Source organism: Bombina bombina, chromosome 8, assembly GCF_027579735.1.
Source record: "Bombina bombina isolate aBomBom1 chromosome 8, aBomBom1.pri, whole genome shotgun sequence".
Lineage (NCBI taxonomy): Eukaryota > Metazoa > Chordata > Amphibia > Anura > Bombinatoridae > Bombina > Bombina bombina.
The window spans coordinates 205,794,253-205,820,922 of NC_069506.1; the positions used below are offsets into that span (position 1 = coordinate 205,794,253).

A 26,670-nucleotide genomic window follows, 5' to 3' on the forward strand; every position below is an offset into this window, starting at 1 on the left:
AACTGGACGGTGCGCTGTATACGCTAGCCTCCTACTATGGACCTAATAAGCAACACATTCGGTTTCTACGCAAGTTTCTCCAGAAACTGGAGACTCTGCGTCAGGGCCTTTTGCTTCTCGCCGGGGATTTCAATCTTATATGGGACCCCAATCTGGACGGACGATCGGACACCCCCCGCAAATTCCCTAAGCCAATGGCTGAACTATCGCACCAATTTCGACACTTAATCTACCGCTTCAACCTATTTGACATCTGGCGTGCCCTTAACTCGACTGCTCGGGATTATACTTATTTCTCTCCAGTACATCGCTCATATTCACGGTTAGATTTTTTCTTCTGTGACCCGGGTCTTCTGGATGGTGTGACTCGTACTTGGATTCCTCAATGCCCATGGTCCGACCATGATCCTGTATATATTAATTTACGATCCTCCATAGAACTTCAACGAGCGGCAACATGGCGCTTGCATCCTCACTTGTTTTCCAATCCTGGAACGGAGGCTTCCATTGCTGAAGACATTACCGAGTTTCTAGCTTCTAATGACAATGGTGAAGTTGACGACTTCACTTTATGGGTTGCACTGAAAGCATATATCCGAGGGTCGTTTATAAAAATAGCAGCAGCCGAGAAAAAACGCAAAGGAGAAACCCTTGCACAACTTACTATGAGCCTCCGAAAGATTTCTGGGGAACATAAAATGAACCCCACAGATACACTGTCCAAGCAACTAGTGGATCTTAAGGCCCGTATAGTACAGTTGGAGTCCGAGAGGACAGCCGTGAGACTTCTACGGCTTAAAGAAATATACTACCACAAGGGTAATAAAGCTGATAGATTATTGGCCAATAGGTTACGCCAGAAAACGGCGGCAGCACGCATCCCCATGCTGTAGGTAGATGGACGGTGTGTTATAAAACCCACAGATATTGGCAATGCTTTTGCAGATTACTATGCCGCCCTCTATAATCTACAACAGGACGGCTCAATTAGCCCTCCAACATCTGAGAATATTGAGACATTTTTAGCCTCGCTGAACCTCCCTTCGGCTCCCCAAGACTGCATTGACTCTTTGCAGAATCCCATTTCACTAATAGAAATTAAAAAAGCTATCAAATCTCTTAAGGCCTTTAAATCACCAGGACCAGACGGCTTCTCTGATCTATTTTATAAAAAGTTTCAAACCCAACTACTTCCCATTCTAGGACGTTTCTTTACGCTAGCAAGCGAACGGGGCACCTTTTCGGCCGAATTTTTACAGGCCACTATCATTACTCTCCCGAAACAGGGAAAGGACTTGACCCTTTGTGGCAGCTATAGGCCGATTTCACTGTTGAACCTGGACGTTAAGTTGTACGCTAAGATTTTAGCCTCGCGCCTCAATTCTTTACTACCAGCGCTGGTCAGACCAGATCAGGTGGGCTTTGTCCTACATCGGCAAGGCCCAGACAATACAAGACGTCTCCTGAATGTCTACCTTGAAGCTCATGGTTCCCACTTGCCCTGTGTCACCCTGTCGTTGGACGCCGAGAAGGCCTTCGACAGGGTGAACTGGAAATATATGTTTGCTGTGCTGCGGCGCTTTGGTCTTCCGGAGCCCTTCATCACGGCAATCGCGGCTCTTTACTCTACCCCGTCGGCAGTAGTCAGGGGTCTGGGGTTTTGCTCCAGAACTTTCTCAATAACGAACGGCACGAGACAAGGATGTCCAATGTCCCCACTTATTTTTGCCCTCATGATGGAACCCTTAGCCGAGGCCATCCAGTCATGCCCCTTAATCCGAGGGGTATGTATCCATCACACGGAGCAGAAGACTGCTTTGTTTGCAGACGACCTAACAGTGCTTGTGTCGGATCGTATTACTTCTCTTCCCCATCTATTTTCCCTACTGAATAAATTCTCCTTGGTCAGTTACTACAAGCTAAATGTCCTCAAGACTGAGGCGTACGCTATTAACATTTCAGACGGGACTCTTAATGAACTGAAACGCACTTATAAGTTCGTGTGGTCTACGACTCACATCAAACATCTCGGGGTTTATCTCTCACAACCTCTTCTGGCTGGTGGGGCGGCTGCCCCCAATATCCTAAAATACCATGAGGCTGCCAGACTCTCTCATGTAACCCAATGGAAGCTGCCGTTGGAGAGTCGATGGGCAGAGATTGAACAAGCATCCCTCCCGGCTGGATTCACCCTACAAGATCTGGTGTGGATCCCTAGACACTCTAGGACGCCAGCCCTCTTGACTAATCCTATTGTCAAATCAAATTTGCAGTTTTGGGATAAGGTTCGCAACCTTCCGACCGTAGCGCCGCATCCCTCGCCATCGCATTCCCTTAGGGGGCTGCTATTGTCATTGCCAGACTCCCATCCCAACTTATGGCTCGCTTTGGGTTTGACTAGAATAGCAGATTTCTATGCAGGGGATAAGCTACTAAACTACCAGGACTTTCTTCGGAAGTTTAATCCGCCTCCTCGATTGCACTTTGAATTCTGGAGACTACGTAGCCTTCTCCTCTCGTGGGGCTTTGGTGCGGGCCCACTGAGGTCTAAAACCGCTTGGGAAGTTCGCTGGGATTCTATGACATCCCCCGGTAAACTTCTGTCCATCTCGTATCTTACACTCATGAAGCCTCCAGTTTTCTATAAATCCCCTCCAGTACGGCGATGGGAATCTTCCCTGATGGTTTCAAACGAGCCACAACAATGGCGGATGGCTGTCCAATTAACCAAGAAAGCTATACACTGCATAACCCTGTACGAGTTATTTCTCAAGGTTATGCTACAATGGCATATGACTCCTATCCGTTTGTTTAAAATCTCGGCAGTCAATTCACCCAAATGTTGGAGGGGCTGCGAGGAGTTGGGAACGTCCCAACATATCTGGTGGTCTTGCAGTCAGATTCAGCCGCTTTGGCAAAAATCAATCCGATACTGCTCTTCAGGGAATATCCACTTGCCTCTGTCCCCTAGTTCATGCCTGTTCCACATCTTGCCTAGGAAATTGACTCTACCTCAGAAATTATTCTGTATTTACCTATTTCTAGCTGTTAAATTAGCTGTAGCTCGTATGTGGCTGCAACGCACTGTCCCTTCGTGGGAACAGGTGATGGACATACTGGATTTTGTTAAAAGAATGGAGTCCTATGTCTCCCATGTCCACGGGTCCACAGACCTTCAGTCCCAAATTTGGGCACTTCGCCCAGAGTAATTCCCCCTACAAACACTTTGGGGACTTTAGGTTCCTCGGGTTAGTTGTAGCCGTTGCTACTAATATCCTCCTGCCCATTCCCCCTTCCTTTCCCTTATCTGAACCCTCCCAATCTCTCCCGCTCATATCCCTTGTCGGTGTATACCTCCCTCTTTTTTTTTTTTTTTTTTTTTTTTTATTTCTTCTCCTTTTTGGATAGCTTGACACAGTTCTTTTTTTTTTTTTTTTTTTATTATGTATAATCTGGTTAACATTTCTGATTGTCATATTCTATGTTTAAGCTATAATTTTGGTATGAACATTTATGATTATGAAACCTCTATACACTATGGAGTTTGCTGACTTATATGGGTTATTAATAATATGGGTCTTTTTTCCACAACAAATGGACTTTTGCACCCTCCCATGGAGAGGTGGGAATAAGATCATTGACCAACAGACACCGAACATGGACTCAAACATCCAGCATTCTCTCTCTTGTGCTCCTTATCTTATGTGATTGTTTTATATAATACTACCTCTGGTTAATCCTGTTATTCCTGATGTATGTACTATTGATATGTATGTACATGCTTTTGATGCTCTTATGTTCATTTATCTTTTAAAATAATAAAAACTATTTAAAAAAAAAAAAAAAAAACACCTTAATTGAATGCAGAGTTTTTGGGGCTAACGATAATAAATTGGAATAATGGTCAGGGGCATAGTGTTTTAAAAAACAAAACATCTATACGTTTTAGTGATTCCCAGAGTTTTTTAAAAAGTAAATATGAATGAAGATCTAACTTATGTTTTAAAAGGTTTCATCATATTCAGCCCTCCCTTTTATGTAAAGAAAACTTTTTCTTTCTTTCTTCCTTCCTTCTTCCCTTTCCTTTTTTTCTTTCTTTCTTTTTCAAAATTTTTTAATTATTTTATCAGAACTCAAAATTTCCACTCGCCATTGATATTATAAACCTTTAGATAATATTTATTAGCACATAGTCCAAAATGTGTGTTTCTCAGTGCTGCAGTAGGATTGTAGATTTTGCAAAAATAGGCCTCGATTACGAGTTTTGCGTTAGAGGCTGTGTGGTGCTAACGAGCAGTTTTCCCTCACCGCTCACTTACCTGCAGCGCTGGTATTACGAGTTTTCAGAAACCCGTCGTTAAAAGACAAGAATTGAGCGTTGAGCAAAATTTAGCTCATTACCGCACTCCAATACCAACGCTGCTTAAGTCAGCGGTGAGCTGGTTGTACGTGCTCGTGCACGTTTTCCCCATAGGAATCAACGGGGAGAGCCGGTTGAAAAAAAGTCTAACACCTGCAAAAAAGCAGCGTAAAGCTCCCTAACGCAGCCCCATTGATTCCTATGGGGAAATAAAATTTATGTTTACACCTAACAACCTAACATGAACCCCAAGTCTAAACTCCCCTAATCTTACACTTATTAGCCCCTAATCTGCCACCCCTGACATCGCCGAAACCTACGTTATATTATTAACCCCTAATCTGCTGCTCCGGACACCGCCACCACCTACATTATAGTTATGAACCCCTAATCTGCTGCCCCCAACATCGCCAACACCTACATTATATTTATTAACCCTAATCTGCCACCCCCAATGTCGCCGCCACTATATTAAAGTTATTAACCCCTAAACCTAAGTCTAACCCTAACACCGCCTAACTTAAATATAATTACAATAAATCTAAATAAATATTCCTATTATTAACTAAATAATTCCTATTTAAAACTAAATACTTACCTATAAAATAAACCCTAAGCTAGCTACAATATAACTAATAGTTACATTGTAGCTATCTTACGGCTAGATTTAGAGTTTTGTTGGTAACGACCCGCGTAGCTAACGCATGCTTTTTTTTCCCCGCACCTTTTAAATACCGCTGGTATTTAGAGTTCACAGAAGGGCTGCGTTTTCAGTGCGTTAGGCTCCAAAAAAGGAGCGTAGAGCATAATTTACCGCCACTGCAACTCTCGATACCAGCGGTGCTTACGGACGCGGCCAGCTTCAAAAACGTGCTCGTGCACGATTCCCCCATAGGAAACAATGGGACAGTTTGAGCTGAAAAAAAACCTAACACCTGCAAAAAAGCAGCGTTCAGCTCTTAACGCAGCCCCATTGTTTCCTATGGGGAAACACTTCCTAAGTCTACACCTAACACCCTAACATGTACCCCGAGTCTAAACAACCCTAACCTTACACTTATTAACCCCTAATCCGCCGCCCCCGCTATCGCTGACCCCTGCATATTATTTTTAACCCCTAATCTGCCGCTCCGTACACCGCCGCAACCAACATTATAGTCATGTACCCCTAATCTGCTGCCCCTAACACCGCCAACCCCTATATTATATTTATTAACCCCTAATCTGCCCCCCCACAACGTCGTCGCCAGCTACCTACAATTATTAACCCCTAATCTGCCGAACGGACCTCGCTGCTACTATAATAAATGTATTAACCCCTAAAGCTAAGTCTAACCATAACCCTAACACCCCCCTAAGTTAAATATAATATAAATCTAACGAAATAAATTAACTCTTATTAAATAAATTATTCCTATTTAAAGCTAAATACTTACCTGTAAAATAAACCCTAATATAGCTACAATATAAATAATAATTATATTGTAGCTATTAAAGGATTAATATTTATTTTACAGGCAACTTTGTAATTATTTTAACCAGGTACAATAGCTATTAAATAGTTAATAATTATTTAATAGCTACCTAGTTAAAATAATTACAAAATTACCTGTAAAATAAATCCTAACCTAAGTTACAATTAAACCTAACACTACACTATCAATAAATTAATTAAATACAATACCTACAAATAAATACAATGAAATAAACTAACTAAAGTACAAAAAATAAAAAAGAACTAAGTTACAAAAAATAAAAAAATATTTACAAACATTAGAAAAATATTACAACAATTTTAAACTAATTACACCTACTCTAAGCCACCTAATAAAATAACAAAGCCCCCCAAAATAAAAAAATGCCCTACCCTATTCTAAAATTAAAATAGAAAAGCTCTTTTACCTTACCAGCCCTTAAAAGGGCCATTTGCGGGGCATGCCCCAAAGAATTCAGCTCTTTTGCCTGGAAAAAAAAACATACAATACCCCCCCCAACATTACAACCCACCACCCACATACCCCTAATCTAACCCAAACCCCCCTTAAATAAACCGAACACTAAGCCCCTGAAGATCTTCCTACCTTATCTTCACCACACCAGGTATCACACCGATCCGTCCTGGCTCCGATGTCTTGATCCAAGCCCAAGCGGGGGCTGAAGACATCCATCCTCCGGCTGAAGTCTTGATCCAAGCGGGCAGAAGAGGACATCCGGACCGGCAAACATCTTCATCCAGGCGGCATTCGATGACGAGCGGCTGATCTTCAAGACCTCCAGCGCGGATCCATCCTCTTCTTCCGACGACTAGATGATGAATGAAGGTTCCTTTAAGGGACGTCATCCAAGATGGCGTCCCTCAAATTCCGATTGGCTGATAGGATTCTATCAGCCAATCGGAATTAAGGTAGGAAAATTCTGATTGGCTGATGGAATCAGCCAATCAGATTCAAGTTCAATCCGATTGGCTGATTGGATCAGCCAATCAGATTGAGCTCACGTTCTATTGGCTGATCGGAACAGCCAATAGAATGTGAGCTCAATCTGATTGGCTGATTGGATCAGCCAATCGGATTGAACTTGAATCTGATTGGCTGATTCCATCAGCCAATCAGAATTTTCCTACCTTAATTCCGATTGGCTGATAGAATCCTATCAGCCAATCGGAATTTGAGGGACGCCATCTTGGATGACGTCCCTTAAAGGAACCTTCATTCGTCGTCTAGTCGTTGGAAGAAGAGGATGGATCCGCGCTGGAGGTCTTGAAGATCAGCCGTTCGTCATCGGATGGAAGAACATAGAAGATGTGACTTGGATAAAGATGTTTGCCAGTCCGGATCTACTCTTCTGCCCGCTTGGATCAAGACTTCAGCTGGAGGATGGATGTCTTCAGCCCCCCGCTTGGGCTTGGATCAAGACATCGGAGCCAGGACGGATCGGTGTGATACCCGGTGTGGTGAAGATAAGGTAGGAAGATTTTCAGGGGCTTAGTATTAGGTTTATTTAAGGGGGGTTTGAGTTAGATTAGGGGTATGTGGGTGGTGGGTTGTAATGTTGGTGGGGGGGTATTGTATGTTTTTTTTCCAGGCAAAAGAGCTGAATTCTTTGGGGCATGCCCCGCAAATGGCCATTTTAAGGGCTGGTAAGGTAAAAAAGCTTTTCTATTTTAATTTTAGAATAGGGTAGGGCATTTTTTTTATTTTGGGGGGCTTTGTTATTTTATTAGGGGGCTTAGAGTAGGTGTAATTAGTTTAAAATTGTTGTAATATTTTTCTAATGTTTGTAAATATTTTTTTATTTTTTGTAACTTAGTTCTTTTTTATTTTTTGTACTTTAGTTAGTTTATTTAATTGTATTTGTAGGTATTGTATTTAATTAATTTATTGATAGTGTAGTGTTAAGGTTTAATTGTAGATAATTGTAGGTATTTTATTTAATTAATTTATTGATAGTGTAGTGTTAGGTTTAATTGTAACTTAGGTTAGGATTTATTTTACAGGTAATTTTGTAATTATTTTAACTAGGTAGCTATTAAATAGTTAATAACTATTTAATAGCTATTGTACCTGGTTAAAATAATTACAAAGTTGCCTGTAAAATAAATATTAATCCTAAAATAACTACAATATAATTATTATTTATATTGTAGCTATATTAGGGTTTATTTTACAGGTAAGTATTTAGCTTTAAATAAGAATAATTTATTTAATAAGAGTTAATTTATTTCGTTAGATTTAAATTATATTTAACTTAGGGGGGTGTTAGTGTTAGGGTTAGACTTAGCTTTAGGAGTTAATACATTTATTATAGTAGCGGTAAGGTCCGGTCGGCAGATTAGGGGTTAATATGTGTAGGTAGGTGTCAGCAACGTTGAGGGGGGCAGATTAGGGGTTAATAAATATAATATAGGGGTCGGCGGTGTTAGGGGCAGCAGATTAGGGGTACATAAGTATAACGTAGGTGGCGCTGGTGTGCGGTCGGCAGATTAGGGGTTAAAAAAAATTAATATAGTGGCGGCGATGTGGGGGGACCTTGGTTTAGGGGTACATAGGTAGTTTATGGGTGTTAGTGTACTTTAGAGCACAGTAGTTAAGAGCTTTATGAACCGGCGTTAGCCCAAAAAGCTCTTAACTCCTGTTTTTTTTCTGCGGCTGGAGTTTTGTCGTTAGATTTCTAATGCTCACTTCAGCCACGACTCTAAATACCAGCGTTAGAAAGATCCCATTGAAAAGATAGGATACGCAATTGGCGTAGGGGGATCTGCGGTATGGAAAAGTCGCGGCTGCAAAGTGAGCGTTAAACCCTTTAATGACTGACTCCAAATACCAGAGGGCGGTAAAAACCAGCGTTAGGACCCCTTAACGCTGGTTTTGACGGCTACCGCCAAACTCTAAATCTAGCCGTTAGGGTTTATTTTTATTTTACAGGCAAGTTTGTATTTATTTTAACTAGGTAGAATAGTTATTAAATAGTTATTAACTATTTAATAACTATCTAGCTAAAATAAAGACAAATTTACCTGTAAAATAAAACCTAACCTAAGTTACACTAACACCTAACACTACACTATAGTTAAATAAATTAACTAAATTAAATACAATTACCTAAATTAAATTAAATTAGCTAAAGTACAAAAACAAACAAACACTAAATTACAGAAAATAATAAACAAATTACAGATATTTAAACTAATTACACCTAATCTAATAGCCCTAGCCCTATTAAAATAAAAAAAGCCCCCCCAAAATAAAAAACCCTAGCCTAAACTAAACTACCAATAGCTCTTAAAAGGGCCTTTTTCGGGGCATTGCCCCAAAGTAATCAGCATGTTCCAATCAGCCAATAGAATGCAAGCTCAATCCTATTGGCTGATTGGATCAGCCAATAGGATTGAACTTCAATCCTTTTGGCTGATTGCATCAGCCAATAGGATTTTTTTTCTACCTTAATTCCGATTGGCTGATAGAATTTTATCAGCCAATCGGAATCTAAGGGACGCCATCTTGGATGATGTCACTTAAAGGTACCTTCATTCAGCTTTAGTCGTTGGATGAAGAGGATGCTCCTCACCGGATGGATGAAGATAGAAGATGCCGCCTGGATGAAGACTTCTGCCCATCTGGAGGACCACTTCACCCGGCTTGGATGAAGACTTCTCCCGGCTTCGCTGAGGACTTCGGCCCGGCTTGGATGAAGAATACTCCCGGCTTCGTTGAGGACTTCGGCCCGACTTGGATGAAGACGTCTCCCAGTAAGTCGATCTTCAGGGGGTTAGTGTTAGATTTTTTAAGGGTGTATTGGGTGGGTTTTATTTTTAGGTTAGGGTTTGGGTGGCAAAAGAGATAACTGCCCTTTTAAGGGCAATGCCCATCCAAATGCCCTTTTCAGGGCAATGGGGAGCTTAGGTTTTTTTAGATAGTATTTTATTTGGGAGGTTGATTGTTTGGGTGGTGGGTTTTACTGTTGGAGGGGTTGTTTGTAAAAATTTTTTACAGGTAAAAGAGCTGATTACTTTGGGGCAATGCCCGCAAAAGGCCCTTTTAAGGGCTATTGGTAGTTTAGTTTAGGCTAGGGGTTTTTTTTTATTTTGGGAAGGCTTTTTTTATTTTAATAGGGCTATTAGATTAGGTGTAATTAGTTTAAATATCTGTAATTTGTTTATTATTTTCTGTAATTTAGTGTTTTTTTGTACTTTAGCTAATTTAATTTAATTTAGGTAATTGTATTTAATTTAGTTAATTTATTTAATTGTAGGGTTAGGTTAGGTGTTAGTGTAACTTAGGTTAGTTTTATTTTACAGGTAAATTTGTCTTTATTTTAGCTAGGTAGTTATTAAATAGTTAATAACTATTTAATAACTATTCTACCTAGTTGAAATAAATACAAACTTGCCTGTAAAATTAAAATACACCCTAAGCTAGCTACAATGTAACTATTAGTTATATTGTAGCTAGCTTAGGGTTGATTTTATAGGTAAGTATTTAGTTTTAAATAGGAATAATTTAGTTAATGATAGTAATTTTATTTAGATTTATTGTAATTATATTTAAGTTAGGGGGTGTTAGGGTTAGGGTTAGACTTAGGTTTAAGGGTTAATAACTTTAATATAGTGGCGGCAAAGTTGGGGGTGGCAGATTAGGGGTTAATAAATGTAGGTAGGTTGCAGCGACATTGGGGGCAGCAGAGTAGAGGTTAATAAATATAATGTCGGTGTCGGCGATGTTGGGGGCAGCAGATTAGGAGTTCATAACTATAATGTAGGTGTCCGGAGCGGCAGATTAGGGGTTAATAATATAATATAGGTGTCGGCGATGTCGGGGGCGGCAGATTAGAGGTTAATAAGTGTAATATTAGGGGTGTTTAGACTCGGGTTGATGTTAGGGTGTTAGGTGTAAACATAAATTTTATTTCCCCATGGGAATCAATGAGGCTGCGTTAGGGAGCTTTACGCTGCTTTTTTGCAGGTGTTAGACTTTTTTTCAGCCGGCTCTCCCCGTTGAGTCCTATGGGGAAATCGTGCACGAGCACGAACGACCAGCTCACCGCTGACTTAAGCAGCGCTGGTATTGGCGTGCGGTAATGAGCAAAATTTTGCTCAACGCTCACTTCTTGTCTTTTAACGACGGGTTTCTGAAAACTCGTAATACCAGCGATGCAGGTAAGTGAGCAGTGAGGGAAAACTGCTCGTTAGCACCGCACAGCCTCTAACGCAAAACTCGTAATCTAGGCCTATTTTTGCAAAATCTACAATCCTACTGCAGCACTGAGAAACACACATTTTGGACTATGTGCTAATAGATATTATCTAAAGGTATATAATATATATCCATGGAAGGTCTGTAGGGAACCTATTAGTGCTTAGACTGTTACTTCTGAGAGAGTAAACAGTGGCAGAGAGATAGAGAGAGAGATTGGAGTGGAAAAGTGAAAGTGGAGAAGATAGAGTTAAGTGGAGAAAAAAAGAAAGAAAGAGTGAAGTGATGTGAGAGATGTGAAAGAAAGAATGTAAAGAGAAAATATGGCCTGAGAGAGAAGGGAGAGGGTAAAAATAAAGATTGAAGAGAGGAGTGCAGAAAGATATGTAAAGGAGAGATTGTAATTGTTAAAACAAAATTCTCCAGGTCTGATATGACCTTCCATGGCTGTCAGCACTCTCTGCATACTCTCAGTTCAACAACATCCTTTTTCTATCCAGCTGTTGTCCTCCCCAGAACCCCTAGTTGATGTTGCTAACTGCTATTAACTTATTTTTGTTAATGTATTACTGTATGTAGCATAAATTAATTTATTAAGGTATAAATAAAAACAATATTAAAAATAACTGTAAAATAAGACGTTTTACAATGGCTAAACATAGGCATAGAGGGGTGGAGTAGTAGGTGGGGTCTGGGCAGGCGAGTAGCATTTTGGCCTGGCTAGTAGCATAGGACTTGAAATTTTGAGCCCTGATTTTATTTTTGCTAAAACTATATGTTTTGCTGTGAAAATGATGTATTACAATTAAAATACTGCTTCAATGTCCCTTTTATTAATTTTGCACTGACAAGTCAGTTTTGCTTCTTTTATAATAGGCAGCATGCAATGATTGGTTAGGTTACATTGCTTATTCCTTCTCTCACATAGTTCTGAGATTTACTTAGATTCGGAATAACATGCAGTGTGTGAGGTAATGTTTACTGCTATCTACAGTCCTTCTGTAATTGCTACAGATTGGGAATATAATGTGTTATTTGGTTATTGTTCTACAGCACAGACCCCAATTGAAGAGTTCACTCCCACTCCCGCATTCCCAGCACTACAGTACTTGGAGAGTGTGGATGAAGGAGGCGTGGCTTGGAGAGCAGGGTTGAGGATGGGAGACTTTTTAATTGAGGTAACCATAGTTCATTATAATTATTATTACATCTAACATGTTCACTGGCAGAAGATGCTATAACAGCTTGCTCTGTTTTATGATTCCAGAAATCTGCCCTAGAATGTATTCTATAGTTTATGTGACTGACAACATTAATGTTTGTATTATGTGTAAGGCTGGCTTAACAAACCTCTGTTATAGTTACAGCTGTGGCTGTTCACAATTTCTCCAGGTGGTGGACATTTCTATTTTATCCCTTTCCCTCTAGTCTAAGGTTTGATAACATTGAATTTCACAAAACCTTGATTTCTGGCACATTTTAATCCTTGAGTACAAGTACTTGGCCAGAAAAGAACAGAACCATGATTATGTCAGATTGCAGTGTATTCTGTCCAAGACACAGGAAGGGTTTACTGGCAGCTTGCTCATAGAGTTACTGTCCATGGTCCTGATAACACATTGTATACAATATAAATATTTGTATGTGCTTTATGATGCCTTACAGAGAATATCCTTTGTTCTATGTAATCATAAACAATTTGCACCTAATCCCAGAAAACCATCAGCCATGAGATCATACTAAAATTAACTAATATATTGAATTGCATGATAAACATATGTATACAAATCTATGTATTCTTAGTATGTGACATAGAAATGCCTTTTAAAATGTTTTCTTGATTTTAACCTGAATTTTAGACTGGACTGTTTTAAGTCTCATGATCAAGCAAAAGGTTTACATGGAGAATTAGGCACTGCTGCAGACTCAGTCATTTCATGAACCCAAAAGAGATAGCAGAGAAAATTAAAACAGTAAAGAGTAGTGTAGCAGAACTGGGAGCTTCTCTCTTGGGGAACAGAAAATAATCTTGGACTGGCTTAAAATAGACCTTGGAAATTGTTCTGTTCTGTGTGATAATGGATATATTACTGATCCATATCAATTAAGGATTGCAGGAAGACTTAATATATAAAAAAAAGGTCTTGAAGATGTAGCACTGACATGTTTCCAACCAATGTCTTATTTCCTTTTACATTAATCTCTGGTCACATGTTCTACACAATCTCTAATAGCCAAAAATTGCAAATTAGACAAGATGGCTGCCTGGGGCAAAATAATGTCTAAAATAGAATAAATATAATATGTGCAATTAAAGGCTAAGTGGATGATTTTATGGTTGTATTCTGTGAATGACAACATAGTACTTTTCTAAATTGAAATTCTTTTGTATGGGATATCATTTCATTAATTACCAACTATGCACTACAATGAAAGCCATGTACTGTATAACTTAATGGTATTCCACAGTATGATGTTTAAAGTAAAGCTGAGCCTTTTTTCCCTACATTTTTATTTAATTATTATGCATCAAATGTTCTTCTTTATCCTATATTTTTATTTATGTTGTATTGTACTGAGCTACCTACCTAGTATGCTAATAGAAAACGTGCATTGTACCTATTTAATTCCGAGTTGTATGGTTTATTTCAAAATGTAATAAAAATGGCTTGCAACTTTTTTTATTAATAATGCACATACACAGTTTCCATTTTAGGAAACTGTTTGTCCTACACATTTAGGGGGTTATAATCCATCATATTATGTAGTACTACCTCTTAATATGTGGGAAAAGTATCACTATTTTATTAATCCCCCAAATGCTTTATAGAGGTCAAGGAATCTTAGGCATTATGACTGGAAAGTGGACGTGAGAACATGAATAAGAATAGCATCCAGGAATTCATAGACCTAGGAAAACTTAAAAAAACTGTTAAATGTTATCTAACATATGAAGCCTTCAGGTTAAAGGATCATTCTAATTGAAAACGTGCATGCTGTAATTTATAAGAGCAAGTTATTTAAAGATTAGGGAGTCTGCACCCCTTAAACACATTGTAGAAGTACCGCCCGGGACAAACAGTGCTGCTGAACCAGCTGAATCAGCAACACTAGTTGCACAGCTGAGTCATACAGTGATCGTGTATACTTTCAACTTGTAATACGAGCGGTAAGGGCGACGAGCGCAAACACCTGCAATAAACCACGCTCACGCTTAAACATTTGCGCTCCACTCGTAATGTAGTCATGTATGTATAAATAGTGTTCTCTCATATATCTGACTTAGCATTATCTGGTTTCAGGTTAATGGACAAAATGTTGTAAAAGTGGGACATCGTCAAGTTGTTAATATGATTCGGCAAGGAGGAAACAACCTGATGGTTAAAGTTGTCATGGTGACTAGGAATCCGGAAATGGAGGATGCCATGAGGAAAAAAGGTATACTAAGTAGTGGTGTGATAATTTAATGATATACAAATTACATTTCCTTTAACAATATGTTTGACTATTTGTTTTGACTACCTGTAAGAATTGCTAAGTAAAATTTAATAATTAGCACTTTACATATAAAAATTGGTGATACTAATTGCTTAAAACTTCAAATGTTTTTATAGAATTTACAAGAAATTGTATTCTAAAATTATTTGGAATGCAAATGAATGTTCAAAAATGCATGTTTAAATAAACACCAATACATTAGAATCATATTCATTACTTTAAAGATTGTAATCATTGAACGATAAAGATTTAAATTTGTGATGTTTGATTAAAAATGACTGTCCTGGATTGCAGTTAAACGTGGGTACTTTCTATGTCCCTCTTGCAGTGATATCAGTTTGAGATAACATTTTTGGCCTCTTTTTTGATTAGTAATCCACTTACTGTCTATTTGTAAACACTCTTGTTTGAACGTATACTTTGCCTTATCTATCTATTTATCTATTTATCTATCTATCTATTTATCTATCTGAAGAGGGTTAATGGTCTGGGGCTGTTTTTCAGAGTTTGGGCAAAGTCCCTTTGTTCCAGTGAAGGGTCATCGTAATGCAAAAGGATGCAACAGCATTTTAGAAAATTGAGTGCTTCCAACTATGTGGCAACAATTTGGTGTGACGAGTTTGGTGTGGAGGAACTCTATGATTGGCCTACATAGAGCCCTGATCTCAAATCCATTGAATATCTTTGGGATGAATTTAAATGCTAATTGTGAGCCAGACCTTATCGCCCACCATTGTTGCCTGACCTCACAAATGCTCCAACCTTGTAGAAAGCCTTTCCAAAAAATAAATGAATAATTTATCCTTGCCCCATATAGCTTGGCCCATTTATTTCTTTAATTTGGCCTTTCATGCCTGGTTTTCTAACTAAACAAGATGACCACTTGCTGGATCTAATCATACTTTACTTATACAATATTTAGTTCCCTGTATCGTTATTTGTCTTCAGAGCCAACCCTTGAGATAATATAGGCCATCTTAGACATGCGTGTTACATACTTACAGAGGGCTAGATTACAAGTGGAGTGTTAAGGTTAGCATGCACGCAATATTAAAATATTGTGTCCACTTTAACTTGGGTGCGTATTACAAGTTTAAAGTAAATGGTACCGTATCAAAGGTATATGGTATTTGACAAGGTATTTGAATGTAAAGTACTATAATGTGTAAATTCATACATATACATATGTATATATGTGTATACACGTGTATTTATGTGTTTATATGTGTATATAAGTATATACAAACATATATACACATGTATACACATTTATACATATGTATATATAATTTAGAGGCCTTTCCACTTAAATACCTAAAAATATGAAAATTAATTTTTAATCAACATTATTATTTAATAATGTGTTTTACTGTGTATGTACTGTAAAATATATTACATTTCAATGTTCTTTACATAGGGAAGCATGTTCTATGAATAAAAAAAAAATATTCCCATTTATGTGTTTATACCTCTATATATATATATATATATATATATATATATATATATATATATATATATATATATATATATATAGATGTGTGTGTATGTACTGTGTGTGTGTGTGTATATATATATATATATATATATATATATATATATATATATATATAAATAAAAATAACAATAATAATACTTTTTTATCGGGCTAACTATACTTTTATAAGATGACTAGCTTTCAGGAAAAGAATGTCTTCCTTTTTCAAGTCTGAAGCAATACTGACCAATTTGATGGAATTTACAGATATTGGCCCCTATTTATCAAGGTCTGGCGGACCTGATCCGACAGTGCGGATCACGTCCGCCAGACCTCGCCGAATACGGCAAGCAATACGCTCGCCGTATTCAGCATTGCACCAGCAGCTCACAAGAGCTGCTGGTGCAATGTCGCCCCCTCCAGACTCGCGGCCAATCAGCCACCAGCAGGGGGTGTCAATCAACCCGATTGTACTCGATCGGGTTGATTTCCGGCGATGTCTGTCCACCTGCTCAGAGCAGGCGGACAGGTTATGGAGCAGCGGTCTTTGTGACCGCTGCTTCATAACTGCTGTTTCTAGCGAGCCTGCAGGCTCGCCAGAAACACGGAGCATCAAGCTCCATATGGAGCTTGAGAAATATGCCCCTATATCTTAAAACATAGGATGGCTAAAAAGACAAAGTGTTACATAGGGCTGAATGCAGGGGGAGAAGGGGGTGTCATAAAAATCATGATGAGGGTTTAGGAGACAGAGGTAGACAGTGTCAGTAAAGGATAACAGGCAGGGGAAATATATGGTTATACACAAAGCATATACTGACATAAAGTTATAAATCAACATAGAATCAATATGTATAAAGATGGGAAATTAAGTATACAGGGGAATATAAGATAGTCAAAAAAGTTGAAAGGAAAGAAAGAAAAAACAATAATAATAATGACAAAAGTGTGGACATAGGCTCACCTGCGTACCTATGCATAGAGAGTGTGGAATATACAATGTAATTGACTACAGTATATGAAAGTACATTACAAAAAAAGTTGATAATGGGTTAAGAAACCAGAGTCCACATTTAGTCCAGAATTTAGCAAGTTAAAGTGCATGATCATTTTCATTTCAAAGGTTTTTCTTTTCATGGTGTTTTTGAAGTTGAGAATCTTGATTTTGCGGTTTTGAATGGAGTGGTCAGGTTGGGTGAAATGGTGACCAATAGGGGTACAGTATTTTGTTTCACAGTGGTTTTTGATTGTCTATGTAAGTTCATCTGAAGGTGCAGTTTTTGGCTTGTTTCTCCAATATAACATCTCACTTCACATGCAGTGCAATGTATCATGTATATCACATTTGCAGATATATATAAATATGCCCCTTTAATGTTATAGGATTTACTCTTGTAATTAGCTGTGCTGCTTTCAAAATCTGTTGACAAGGAGCTTGCTTCCATTGAGTCGTTATTCAGTTTGCGTGCACTCACAAACTGTTAAATATGCTGTTGAAAGCAATATCGTTTATCGACTGTTTCCAATGGCGTGTTATACCTCAATATCGGCAGCTGGACTCCGGCTGCCGAAAAGATCTTTGCGTCCCATAGAAAGTAATAGAAGCCGTTAATCGATAAATTATACCAGGTTTCCAATGAAAGCGCTAACCGTTAATACACTGTCGGAGGCTGTCGATACATTGAGACATATTACCCCCAGCTCAACTAGGTGTAAAGGAGGAAAAAGAGCTTTTTTGAGGCCTGTTTCTCATTGAAATTGCAAATCCAAAAGAAATTATGAGTGTTTCAATGTACAAATAACATTATATATGCTACATTTATTGGTCCTATGTATAGGAATATTTGCACCCATGTTGTCATAGAAATATTTATATGTATGTACATATAAAAATATATGCAAGCACCACAATTATGGAGCGACCTCCCGCACACTTTCAAACCTTCCCCATGCCTAATATCCTTTAAGAGATCCCTCTCTACATATCTCAAAACAGAATGCACCTGTCATTGTTGATTATATATTTCCTACCTGTTCTATGTTAAATTTTTGGGCATATGTATTATTATTGTTTTTTATTTTATTGTACCCATTGTATCAATGCAATGTTTTATGTACCCAGGACATACTTGAAAACTATAGAAATCTCAATGTATCTTTCCTGGTAAAATATTATAAAAATAAATAAAATATCTACCTATTCAAAATGAAACCTTTGCCCAGGGATGCTATATATAATCTCAATACATATAGAAAAATAATTCAAAGGAAATAAGTTGTTTATCATGAAGATGAGTTTTATTATTACAGATTTACCCTCATTCAAATGTAATTTTCAATGTGAAAATCATATTTATTCAATACAAAACGATGACACATTAAAGTTATGTGTCATAGTACTAATATTTATAAAATATATGTAATGTCATGTCTGCTAAAGCAGATAATACATTTGCAATATTTAGACTATTAACCAAAATACATAAGTGCTTAATATTACATACTTCAAGAGATATGAAGTATTGTCTTTAACATGGAGTTATTGAAACAATTTAAAAGTGCATTGTGCATTGGTCCCAGGGAGAGTCTGTGTCTGTTCATATGATGTCAATTAAAATGTATTAATCACCTCTATATCATGGCAATCACATATATGTTGTGTATACATCAGTGCTTAAATATCATAAAGATACATTTATCTAATTATTCTAAATATTGAATAATAATCTTGACAAAAAGGAGTGCATTAGTCATGATAGGTATTAGTCATGATAGGTATATATTTCAGATATTACATTCCACATAGGACTATAAGAATGAATGCAAGGTATTTGGCCATATCAACAGGAAGGAGTATTTACTTTTCAACTCTTCTATAACTGTATAACCCTTATTAGCTTCATCTGAAGGAGCAAACAACATATGCTTGTGGAATATAAATCATAACATTTACACATGTCACGTTGACTAATGTTAAATAGCATATACTATATAAATTTCAGACACGTATCCCCAAGTATTCTTAAACGGCATAATATCCTCAATAAAAGGACACATACATTTATCAACAATGTACACCTGCATATTAATTGACATCATGTGAAATAAAAATGAATAAAGCTGTTAATTTTTAGCAGATAAACAGCTATTAGAATAATATTAAGATATATGTTCAAATTTGGATTAGAAAAATGGATGCATATTTATGAGATGAAAATCACACTTAAAAAAGTGCTTTAGTGCAAAAATTAGATATGATATATCTTGGGTTGAAAAAAAAGAATATTTATTAATTCTTGCGGCGGGATTTTGACTTTGGAGGAGAGGTACTTAGGGGGGCAGTGTGGCGTCTTGTGCGACGCCCACCAGCTGAATGTGAGGCTAATAACCGGGATTCAGGGTCCTGCAGGAAGATGACAGAGGATGCAAGGGAGGATGGAGTTTGGGGCCTATCCGCGAGACTCTCCACTGCCTCTGCCAGGCGGACGAGTGAGGCATTATGGATGTCCATTTGGCTCTGTATCCTCCTGAAATCCTGCTGCTGCTGGAGCCTGGACATCCTAAGCTCTCTATGTATGAGCCTCAGTAGATCATCCTGCTGGGACTGTGCCGGACCCTGTTGTACAGTTGGTGTCTCAGGAACCAATAATTGGCTGGTTCCAGGGCTGTCTCTCCGTATTGGTGACTGGGAGGTTGTCTGTGATGGCACTGTTGGCAATACATTGCTGGGTGCAGTGGGTGGTGGTGTGGATTCCTGTTGTGCCATAGGAGTGGGAGGCATATAGTACAGATGATGCAGATCTGTATGCTGCTGTGGTGGGTGCATCATCTGCTGCTCAGGATACTGATGTTGTGGTGGGTGCATCATCTGCTGCTGAGGAGGATGTTGTGGGGGGTGCATCATCTGCTGCTGAGGAGGATGTTGTGGGGGGTGCATCATCTGCTGCTGAGGAGGATGTTGTGGGGGGTGCATCATCTGCTGCGGTGGGTGCAGCTGTGGGGGCTGTGCCATTTGTTGCTGCGAAGTATGCATGAACTGCCATTGTTGAGGAGGATGAGTCTGTTGGGGTTCAGAACCCAGAACATGAAATGTTGTCTCCGAGGTAGATGGAGAAGGGCATGATACATCCTCCACCTCATATGCCCTAGGCTGCTGCATATCATCTTCTAAGAGGCTGATATATGAGGTAGTGTCACCATAGATATCCTCATCCTCCTCAGTGAATGTAGGAACATCCTGCTGTGGTGTTGGTGCAGCTTCATACTCCTCCTGTTCGGAACCTACAAATAAATATACGGTATGTTTACATTATCTATCTAATAGAATATATTACTTTGTAGCATAACAATACAGACTATTATATTCCATATTTATGTGTATATATGTACACACACACACACACACACACACACACATATAGTGTGTTTGGGATAAAATCCAAGCATATATGACCATAACTGATGAATCTTTATAGACTGTGTCTTAAAGGAACATTGTTAAAGGGACACTGTACCCAAATATGTTCTTTTGTGCTTCAGATAGAGCATGCAATTTTAATCAACTTTCTAATTTACTCCTATTTTCAAATGTTCTTTATTCTCTTGGTATCTTTATTTGAAATGCAAGAATTTAAGTTTAGATGGCGGCCCATTTTTGGTGAACAACCTAGGTTGTCCTTGCTGATTGGTGGATAAATGCATCCACCAATCAAAAACTGATGTCCAGAGTCTGAACCTAGAAAAAAGCTTAGATGCCTTCTTTTTCATATAAAGATAGCAAGAGAACGAAGAGAAATTGATAATAGTAGTAAATTAGAAAGTTGCTTAAAATTGCATGCTGTATCTGATTCACAAAATAATAAATTTGGGTACAGTGTCCCTTTAAGGACAATGACACATGATTTATATGAAATGCTTAATATTCTTGGATATTATATAATCAATATTCTTGCTTGTCGGAGCAGATATACAATACAGAGTGCTTGCTGAACATATTAAATACAACTATGTAAATTTAGATTCATAGCTAAACACAGATGGGTATTTATGATATACAACATACAGGAAGTGCAGAATTATTAGGCAAGTTGTATTTTTGAGGATTAATTTTATTATTGAACAACAACCATGTTCTCAATGAACCCAAAAAACTCATTAATATCAAAGCTGAATATTTTTGGAAGTAGTTTTTAGTTTGTTTTTAGTTTTAGCTATTTTAGAGGGATATCTGTGTGTGCAGGTGACTATTACTGTGCATAATTATTAGGCAACTTACCAAAAAAAATATATACCCATTTCAATTATTTATTTTTACCAGTGAAACCAATATAACATCTCAACATTCACAAATATACATTTCTGACATTCAAAAACAAAACAAAAACAAATCAGTGACCAATATAGCCACCTTTCTTTGCAAGGACACTCAAAAGCCTGCCATCCATGGATTATGTCAGTGTTTTGATCTGTTCACCATCAACATTGCGTTCAGCAGCAACCACAGCCTCCCAGACACTGTTCAGAGAGGTGTACTATTTTCCCTCCTTGTAAATCTCACATTTGATGATGGACCACAGGTTCTCAATGGGGTTCAGATCAGGTGAACAAGGAGGCCATGTCATTAGATTTTCTTCTTTTATACCCTTTCTTGCCAGCCACGCTGTGGAGTACTTGGACGCGTGTGATGGAGCATTGTCCTGCATGTTTTTCTTGAAGGATGCAGACTTCTTCCTGTACCACTGCTTGAAGAAGGTGTCTTCCAGAAACTGGCAGTAGGACTGGGAGTTGAGCTTGACTCCATCCTCAACTCGAAAAGGCCTCACAAGCTCATCTTTGATGATATCAGCCCAAACCAGTTCTCCACCTCCACCTTGCTGGCGTCTGAGTCGGACTGGAGCTCTCTGCCCTTTACCAATCCAACCACGGGCCCATCCATCTGGCCCATCAAGACTCACTCTCATTTCATCAGTCCATAAAACCTTAGAAAAATCAGTCTTGAGATATTTCTTGGCCCAGTCTTGACGTTTCAGCTTGTGTGTCTTGTTCAGTGGTGGTCGTCTTTCAGCCTTTCTTACCTTGGCCATGTCTCTGAGTATTGCACACCTTGTGCTTTTGGGCACTCCAGTGTTGTTGCAGCTCTGAAATATGGCCAAACTGGTGGCAAGTGGCATCTTGGCAGCTGCACGCTTGACTTTTCTCAGTTCATGGGCAGTTATTTTGCGCCTTGGTTTTTCCACACGCTTCTTGCGACCCTGTTGACTATTTTGAATGAAACGTTTGATTGTTCGATGATCACGCTTCAGAAGCTTTGCAATTTTAAGAGTGCTGCATCCCTCTGCAAGATATCTCACTATTTTTGACTTTTCTGAGCCTGTCAAGTCCTTCTTTTGACCCATTTTGCCAAAGGAAAGGAAGTTGCCTAATAATTATGCACACCTGATATAGGGTGTGGATGTCATTAGACCACACGCTTTCTCATTACAGAGATGCACATCACCTAATATGCTTAATTGGTAGTAGGCTTTCGAGTCTATACAGCTTGGAATAAGACAACATGCATAAAGAGGATGATGTGGTTAAAATACTAATTTGCCTAATAATTCTGCACTCCCTGTATATACATCACATATATGGTTATATTTAATATTGAATATTCACCTTCATACACCTCTTCAGGTGGCACAGAGGTGTCCATTGTCCCCTTACATCCGTGAACAGATTCATCCGAGATGACATTGGACAGCATCTCCTCCCATGACCTTAGGTGTATTCTCTTGCTAGGACCACCACCTGTCCCACGTGCATATTTGGCCTGCTGTGCCAGCTTAGCTTTGGTTTCCCTCCTGCAGTCATGATAGCAGTGTTTAATGCTGGCAGTAGAACGATTACGTCCTAAGCAGCTGACTGACACTCAAATCTCCTCCCACAGCTTATTCCGGACACCCGCCCTCAGGTTAGGGTTCTCCAGCTGAGGTGCCCTCTCCAAGTAGGCCTCAACAAGAGCCTCCTTCTCCTCCTCAGAGTACCTCTCCTCTCTTAGCCTGCCCTTCACACCTGAAGAGCCAGCAGACACAGACTCTCCCTCCTGTGACTGGGGACCAGTCCTCTCTACCTCCTCTGTCCCTGCAGGCTGTGACAGGCTACCACCAGCCCCACCCCCACTTGCCACAGTCTGCCCCACTCTCCCTCTTCTTTTTGTGCCTAGCTGAGGCTGACTCCTCCTCACTCCTCCCACCTCCACTCCTCTTCCACCCTCTCTCCTTCCCTCCTCTGCCAGGGTTTGAGGAAGGACAAATCCTCCACCCAAACCTCTGCCCCTATTCCTGCCCATACTACTCCCTACTTCCCCCTCCCCCTCCCTCTATCCACCCTCTCCACTGCCCTCCCCCTAGCCACCCCCTTCCCAACTCCACTAGGCCTATCCATCCCTTTCTCCTTCCTCCCTAACTCTAACCTAACACTAAAGTCCCTAGCTTACCTAACTACACTAATTCACCTAACTAAACCCAAAATTAAATATCCCCAAAACTAACTACCTAACCTATCTGTGATTTTTTTATGTGATTGGGGTGGGAGCTGGAGCTGTGGAGGTAGCTGCATCTATCTGTTGGTTTCCTATACCTTCGGATGAACTTACACAGGCACTCAATCAAAAACCACTGTGAAACCAAAATTTTTTGTAATGTACTTTCATATACTGTAGTCAATTACATTGTATATTCCACACTCTCTATGCATAGGTACGCAGGTGAGCCTATGTCCACACTTTTGTCATTATTATTATTGCCTTTTTCTTTCTTTCCTTTCTCCTTTTTTGACTCTTAATTTCCCCTGTATACCTAATTTCCCATCTTTCTTCATATTGATTCTATGTTGATTTATAACTTTATGTCAGCATATGCTTTGTGTATAACCATATATTCCCCCGTCTGTTATTCTTTACTGACACTGTCTTCCTCTGTCTCCTAAACCCCCATCATGATTTTTACGACACCCCCTCCTCCCCCTACATTAAAACCTCTGTAACACTTTCTGTCTTTTTAGCCATCCTATGTTTTAAGATATAATCTGTAAATTCCATGAAATTGGTCAGTATTGTTTCAGACTTAAAAAGGAAGACATTCTTCCGAAAGCTTGTCATCTTATAAATGTATAGTTAGTCCAATAAAAAAGTATCATTGCTCAATGCAATACTCTTGTTATTTTGAACTGCTGGTGCAATACCATCCCCTGCAGATTTGTGGCCAATCGGCTGCTAGCAGGGGGTGTCAATCAGCCCGATCATATTCGATTGGGCGGATTGCTGTCCGTCACCTCAGAGGTGGCGGACGAGTTAAGGAGCAGCGGTCTTAGGACCGCTACTTCTTAACTTCCGCTTCAGCCGGAACTGAAGCCGAGTGGGTTGGAGGCAGCATCTGCTGCTTCATAAATAGACCCCTAAGTGTAGCGCGCTAATAGGGCTTTTACATAGAGAAACATACATATACATGTCTAAAGATGGAACTAGTATAAATATATATATAAGTGCACCTGGACAGTACAGGCCTATGCAGCCTCAATTGAGTATCAGTAGTGCTTCTACCTTCTTTGTGAATATACAGAATATATATATATATATATATATACAGGGAGTGCAGAATTATTAGGCAAGTTGTATTTTTGAGGATTAATTTTATTATTGAACAACAACCATGTTCTCAATGAACCCAAAAAACTCATTAATATCAAAGCTGAATAGTTTTGGAAATAGTTTTTAGTTTGTTTTTAGTTTTAGCTATTTTAGGGGGATATCTGTGTGTGCAGGTGACTATTACTGTGCATAATTATTAGGCAACTTAACAAAAAACAAATATATACACATTTCAATTTTTTTTTTTTACCAGTGAAACCAATATAACATCTCAACATTCACAAATATACATTTCTGACATTCAAAAACAAAACAAAAACAAATCAATGACCAATATAGCCACCTTTCTTTGCAAGGACACTCAAAAGCCTGCCATCCATGGATTCTGTCAGTGTTTTGATCTGTTCACCATCAACATTGCGTGCAGCAGCAACCACAGCCTCCCAGACACTGTTCAGAGAGGTGTACTGTTTTCCCTCCTTGTAAATCTCACATTTGATGATGGACCACAGGTTCTCAATGGGGTTCAGATCAGGTGAACAAGGAGGCCATGTCATTAGATTTTCTTCTTTTATACCCTTTCTTGCCAGCCACGCTGTGGAGTACTTGGACGCGTGTGATGGAACATTGTCCTGCATGAAAATCATGTTTTTCTTGAAGGATGCAGACTTCTTCCTGTACCACTGCTTGAAGAAGGTGTCTTCCAGAAACTGGCAGTAGGACTGGGAGTTGAGCTTGACTCCATCCTCAACCCGAAAAGGCCCCACAAGCTCATCTTTGATGATACCAGCCCAAACCAGTACTCCACCTCCACCTTGCTGGCGTCTGAGTCGGACTGGAGCTCTCTGCCCTTTACCAATCCAGCCACGGGCTCATCCATCTGGCCCATCAAGACTCACTCTCATTTCATCAGTCCATAAAACCTTCGAAAAATCAGTCTTGAGATATTTCTTGGCCCAGTCTTGACATTTCAGCTTGTGTGTCTTGTTCAGTGGTGGTCGTCTTTCAGCCTTTCTTACCTTGGCCATGTCTCTGAGTATTGCACACCTTGTGCTTTTGGGCACTCCAGTGATGTTGCAGCTCTGAAATATGGCCAAACTGGTGGCAAGTGGCATCTTGGCAGCTGCACGCTTGACTTTTCTCAGTTCATGGGCAGTTATTTTGCGCCTTGGTTTTTCCACACGCTTCTTGCGACCCTGTTGACTATTTTGAATGAAACGCTTGATTGTTCGATGATCACGCTTCAGAAGCTTTGCAATTTTAAGAGTGCTGCATCCCTCTGCAAGATATCTCACTATTTTTGACTTTTCTGAGCCTGTCAAGTCCTTCTTTTGACCCATTTTGCCAAAGGAAAGGAAGTTGCCTAATAATTATGCACACCTGATATAGGGTGTTGATGTCATTAGACCACACCCCTTCTCATTACAGAGATGCACATCACCTAATATGCTTAATTGGTAGTAGGCTTTCGAGCCTATACAGCTTGGAGTAAGACAACATGCATGAAGAGGATGATGTGGTCAAAATACTCATTTGCCTAATAATTCTGCACTCCCTGTATATATATATGTGTGTGTGTATGATATTGCCATCTCAAAGTGTTTAATGTGCCTTTAATATACAACAGTATAGTGTAAATAAAACTTTTATTTTTACTGGGAAACAAAAAAATCTGTGTGACACACTTTATTGATATATTTGCTTTATTGCAATTGTCTGGAACCAAACCCACAATATCTCTGAGGTACGCCTGTATATACAAGTGGAACACTATTTTACGCTTCCATTAGTCAGGTTGTGCTTGTGTGTGTGTAAAACACTCTATGCATACAGATAAGGAGAAGATAAATACCTTATGGGTTTAGAGGGATATAGCTCCGCGGAGAGTTGTGTGTGTTACCGGAGATACAATAAGCTTGGAGTACTGCGCATGCGTATCGCAATCTGTATGCATAGAGTGTTTTACTGGTTACTCCATGTTCATGTGCCTTGCTAGCCCCTCTTCCTGCCAGCG

At 39.2% G+C, this 26,670-nt stretch overlaps 1 protein-coding gene across 1 annotated transcript in view; it reads left to right on the plus strand.

Moving 5' to 3' along the window:
* Positions 1-26,670, plus strand: part of SHANK1 (SH3 and multiple ankyrin repeat domains 1) — a 639,575-nt gene that overhangs the window by 482,836 nt on the left and 130,069 nt on the right. Inside the window, 2 exon segments of the mRNA XM_053691067.1 lie at positions 12,106-12,230; positions 14,355-14,490. Coding sequence (XP_053547042.1) covers positions 12,106-12,230; positions 14,355-14,490 — 261 coding nt within the window.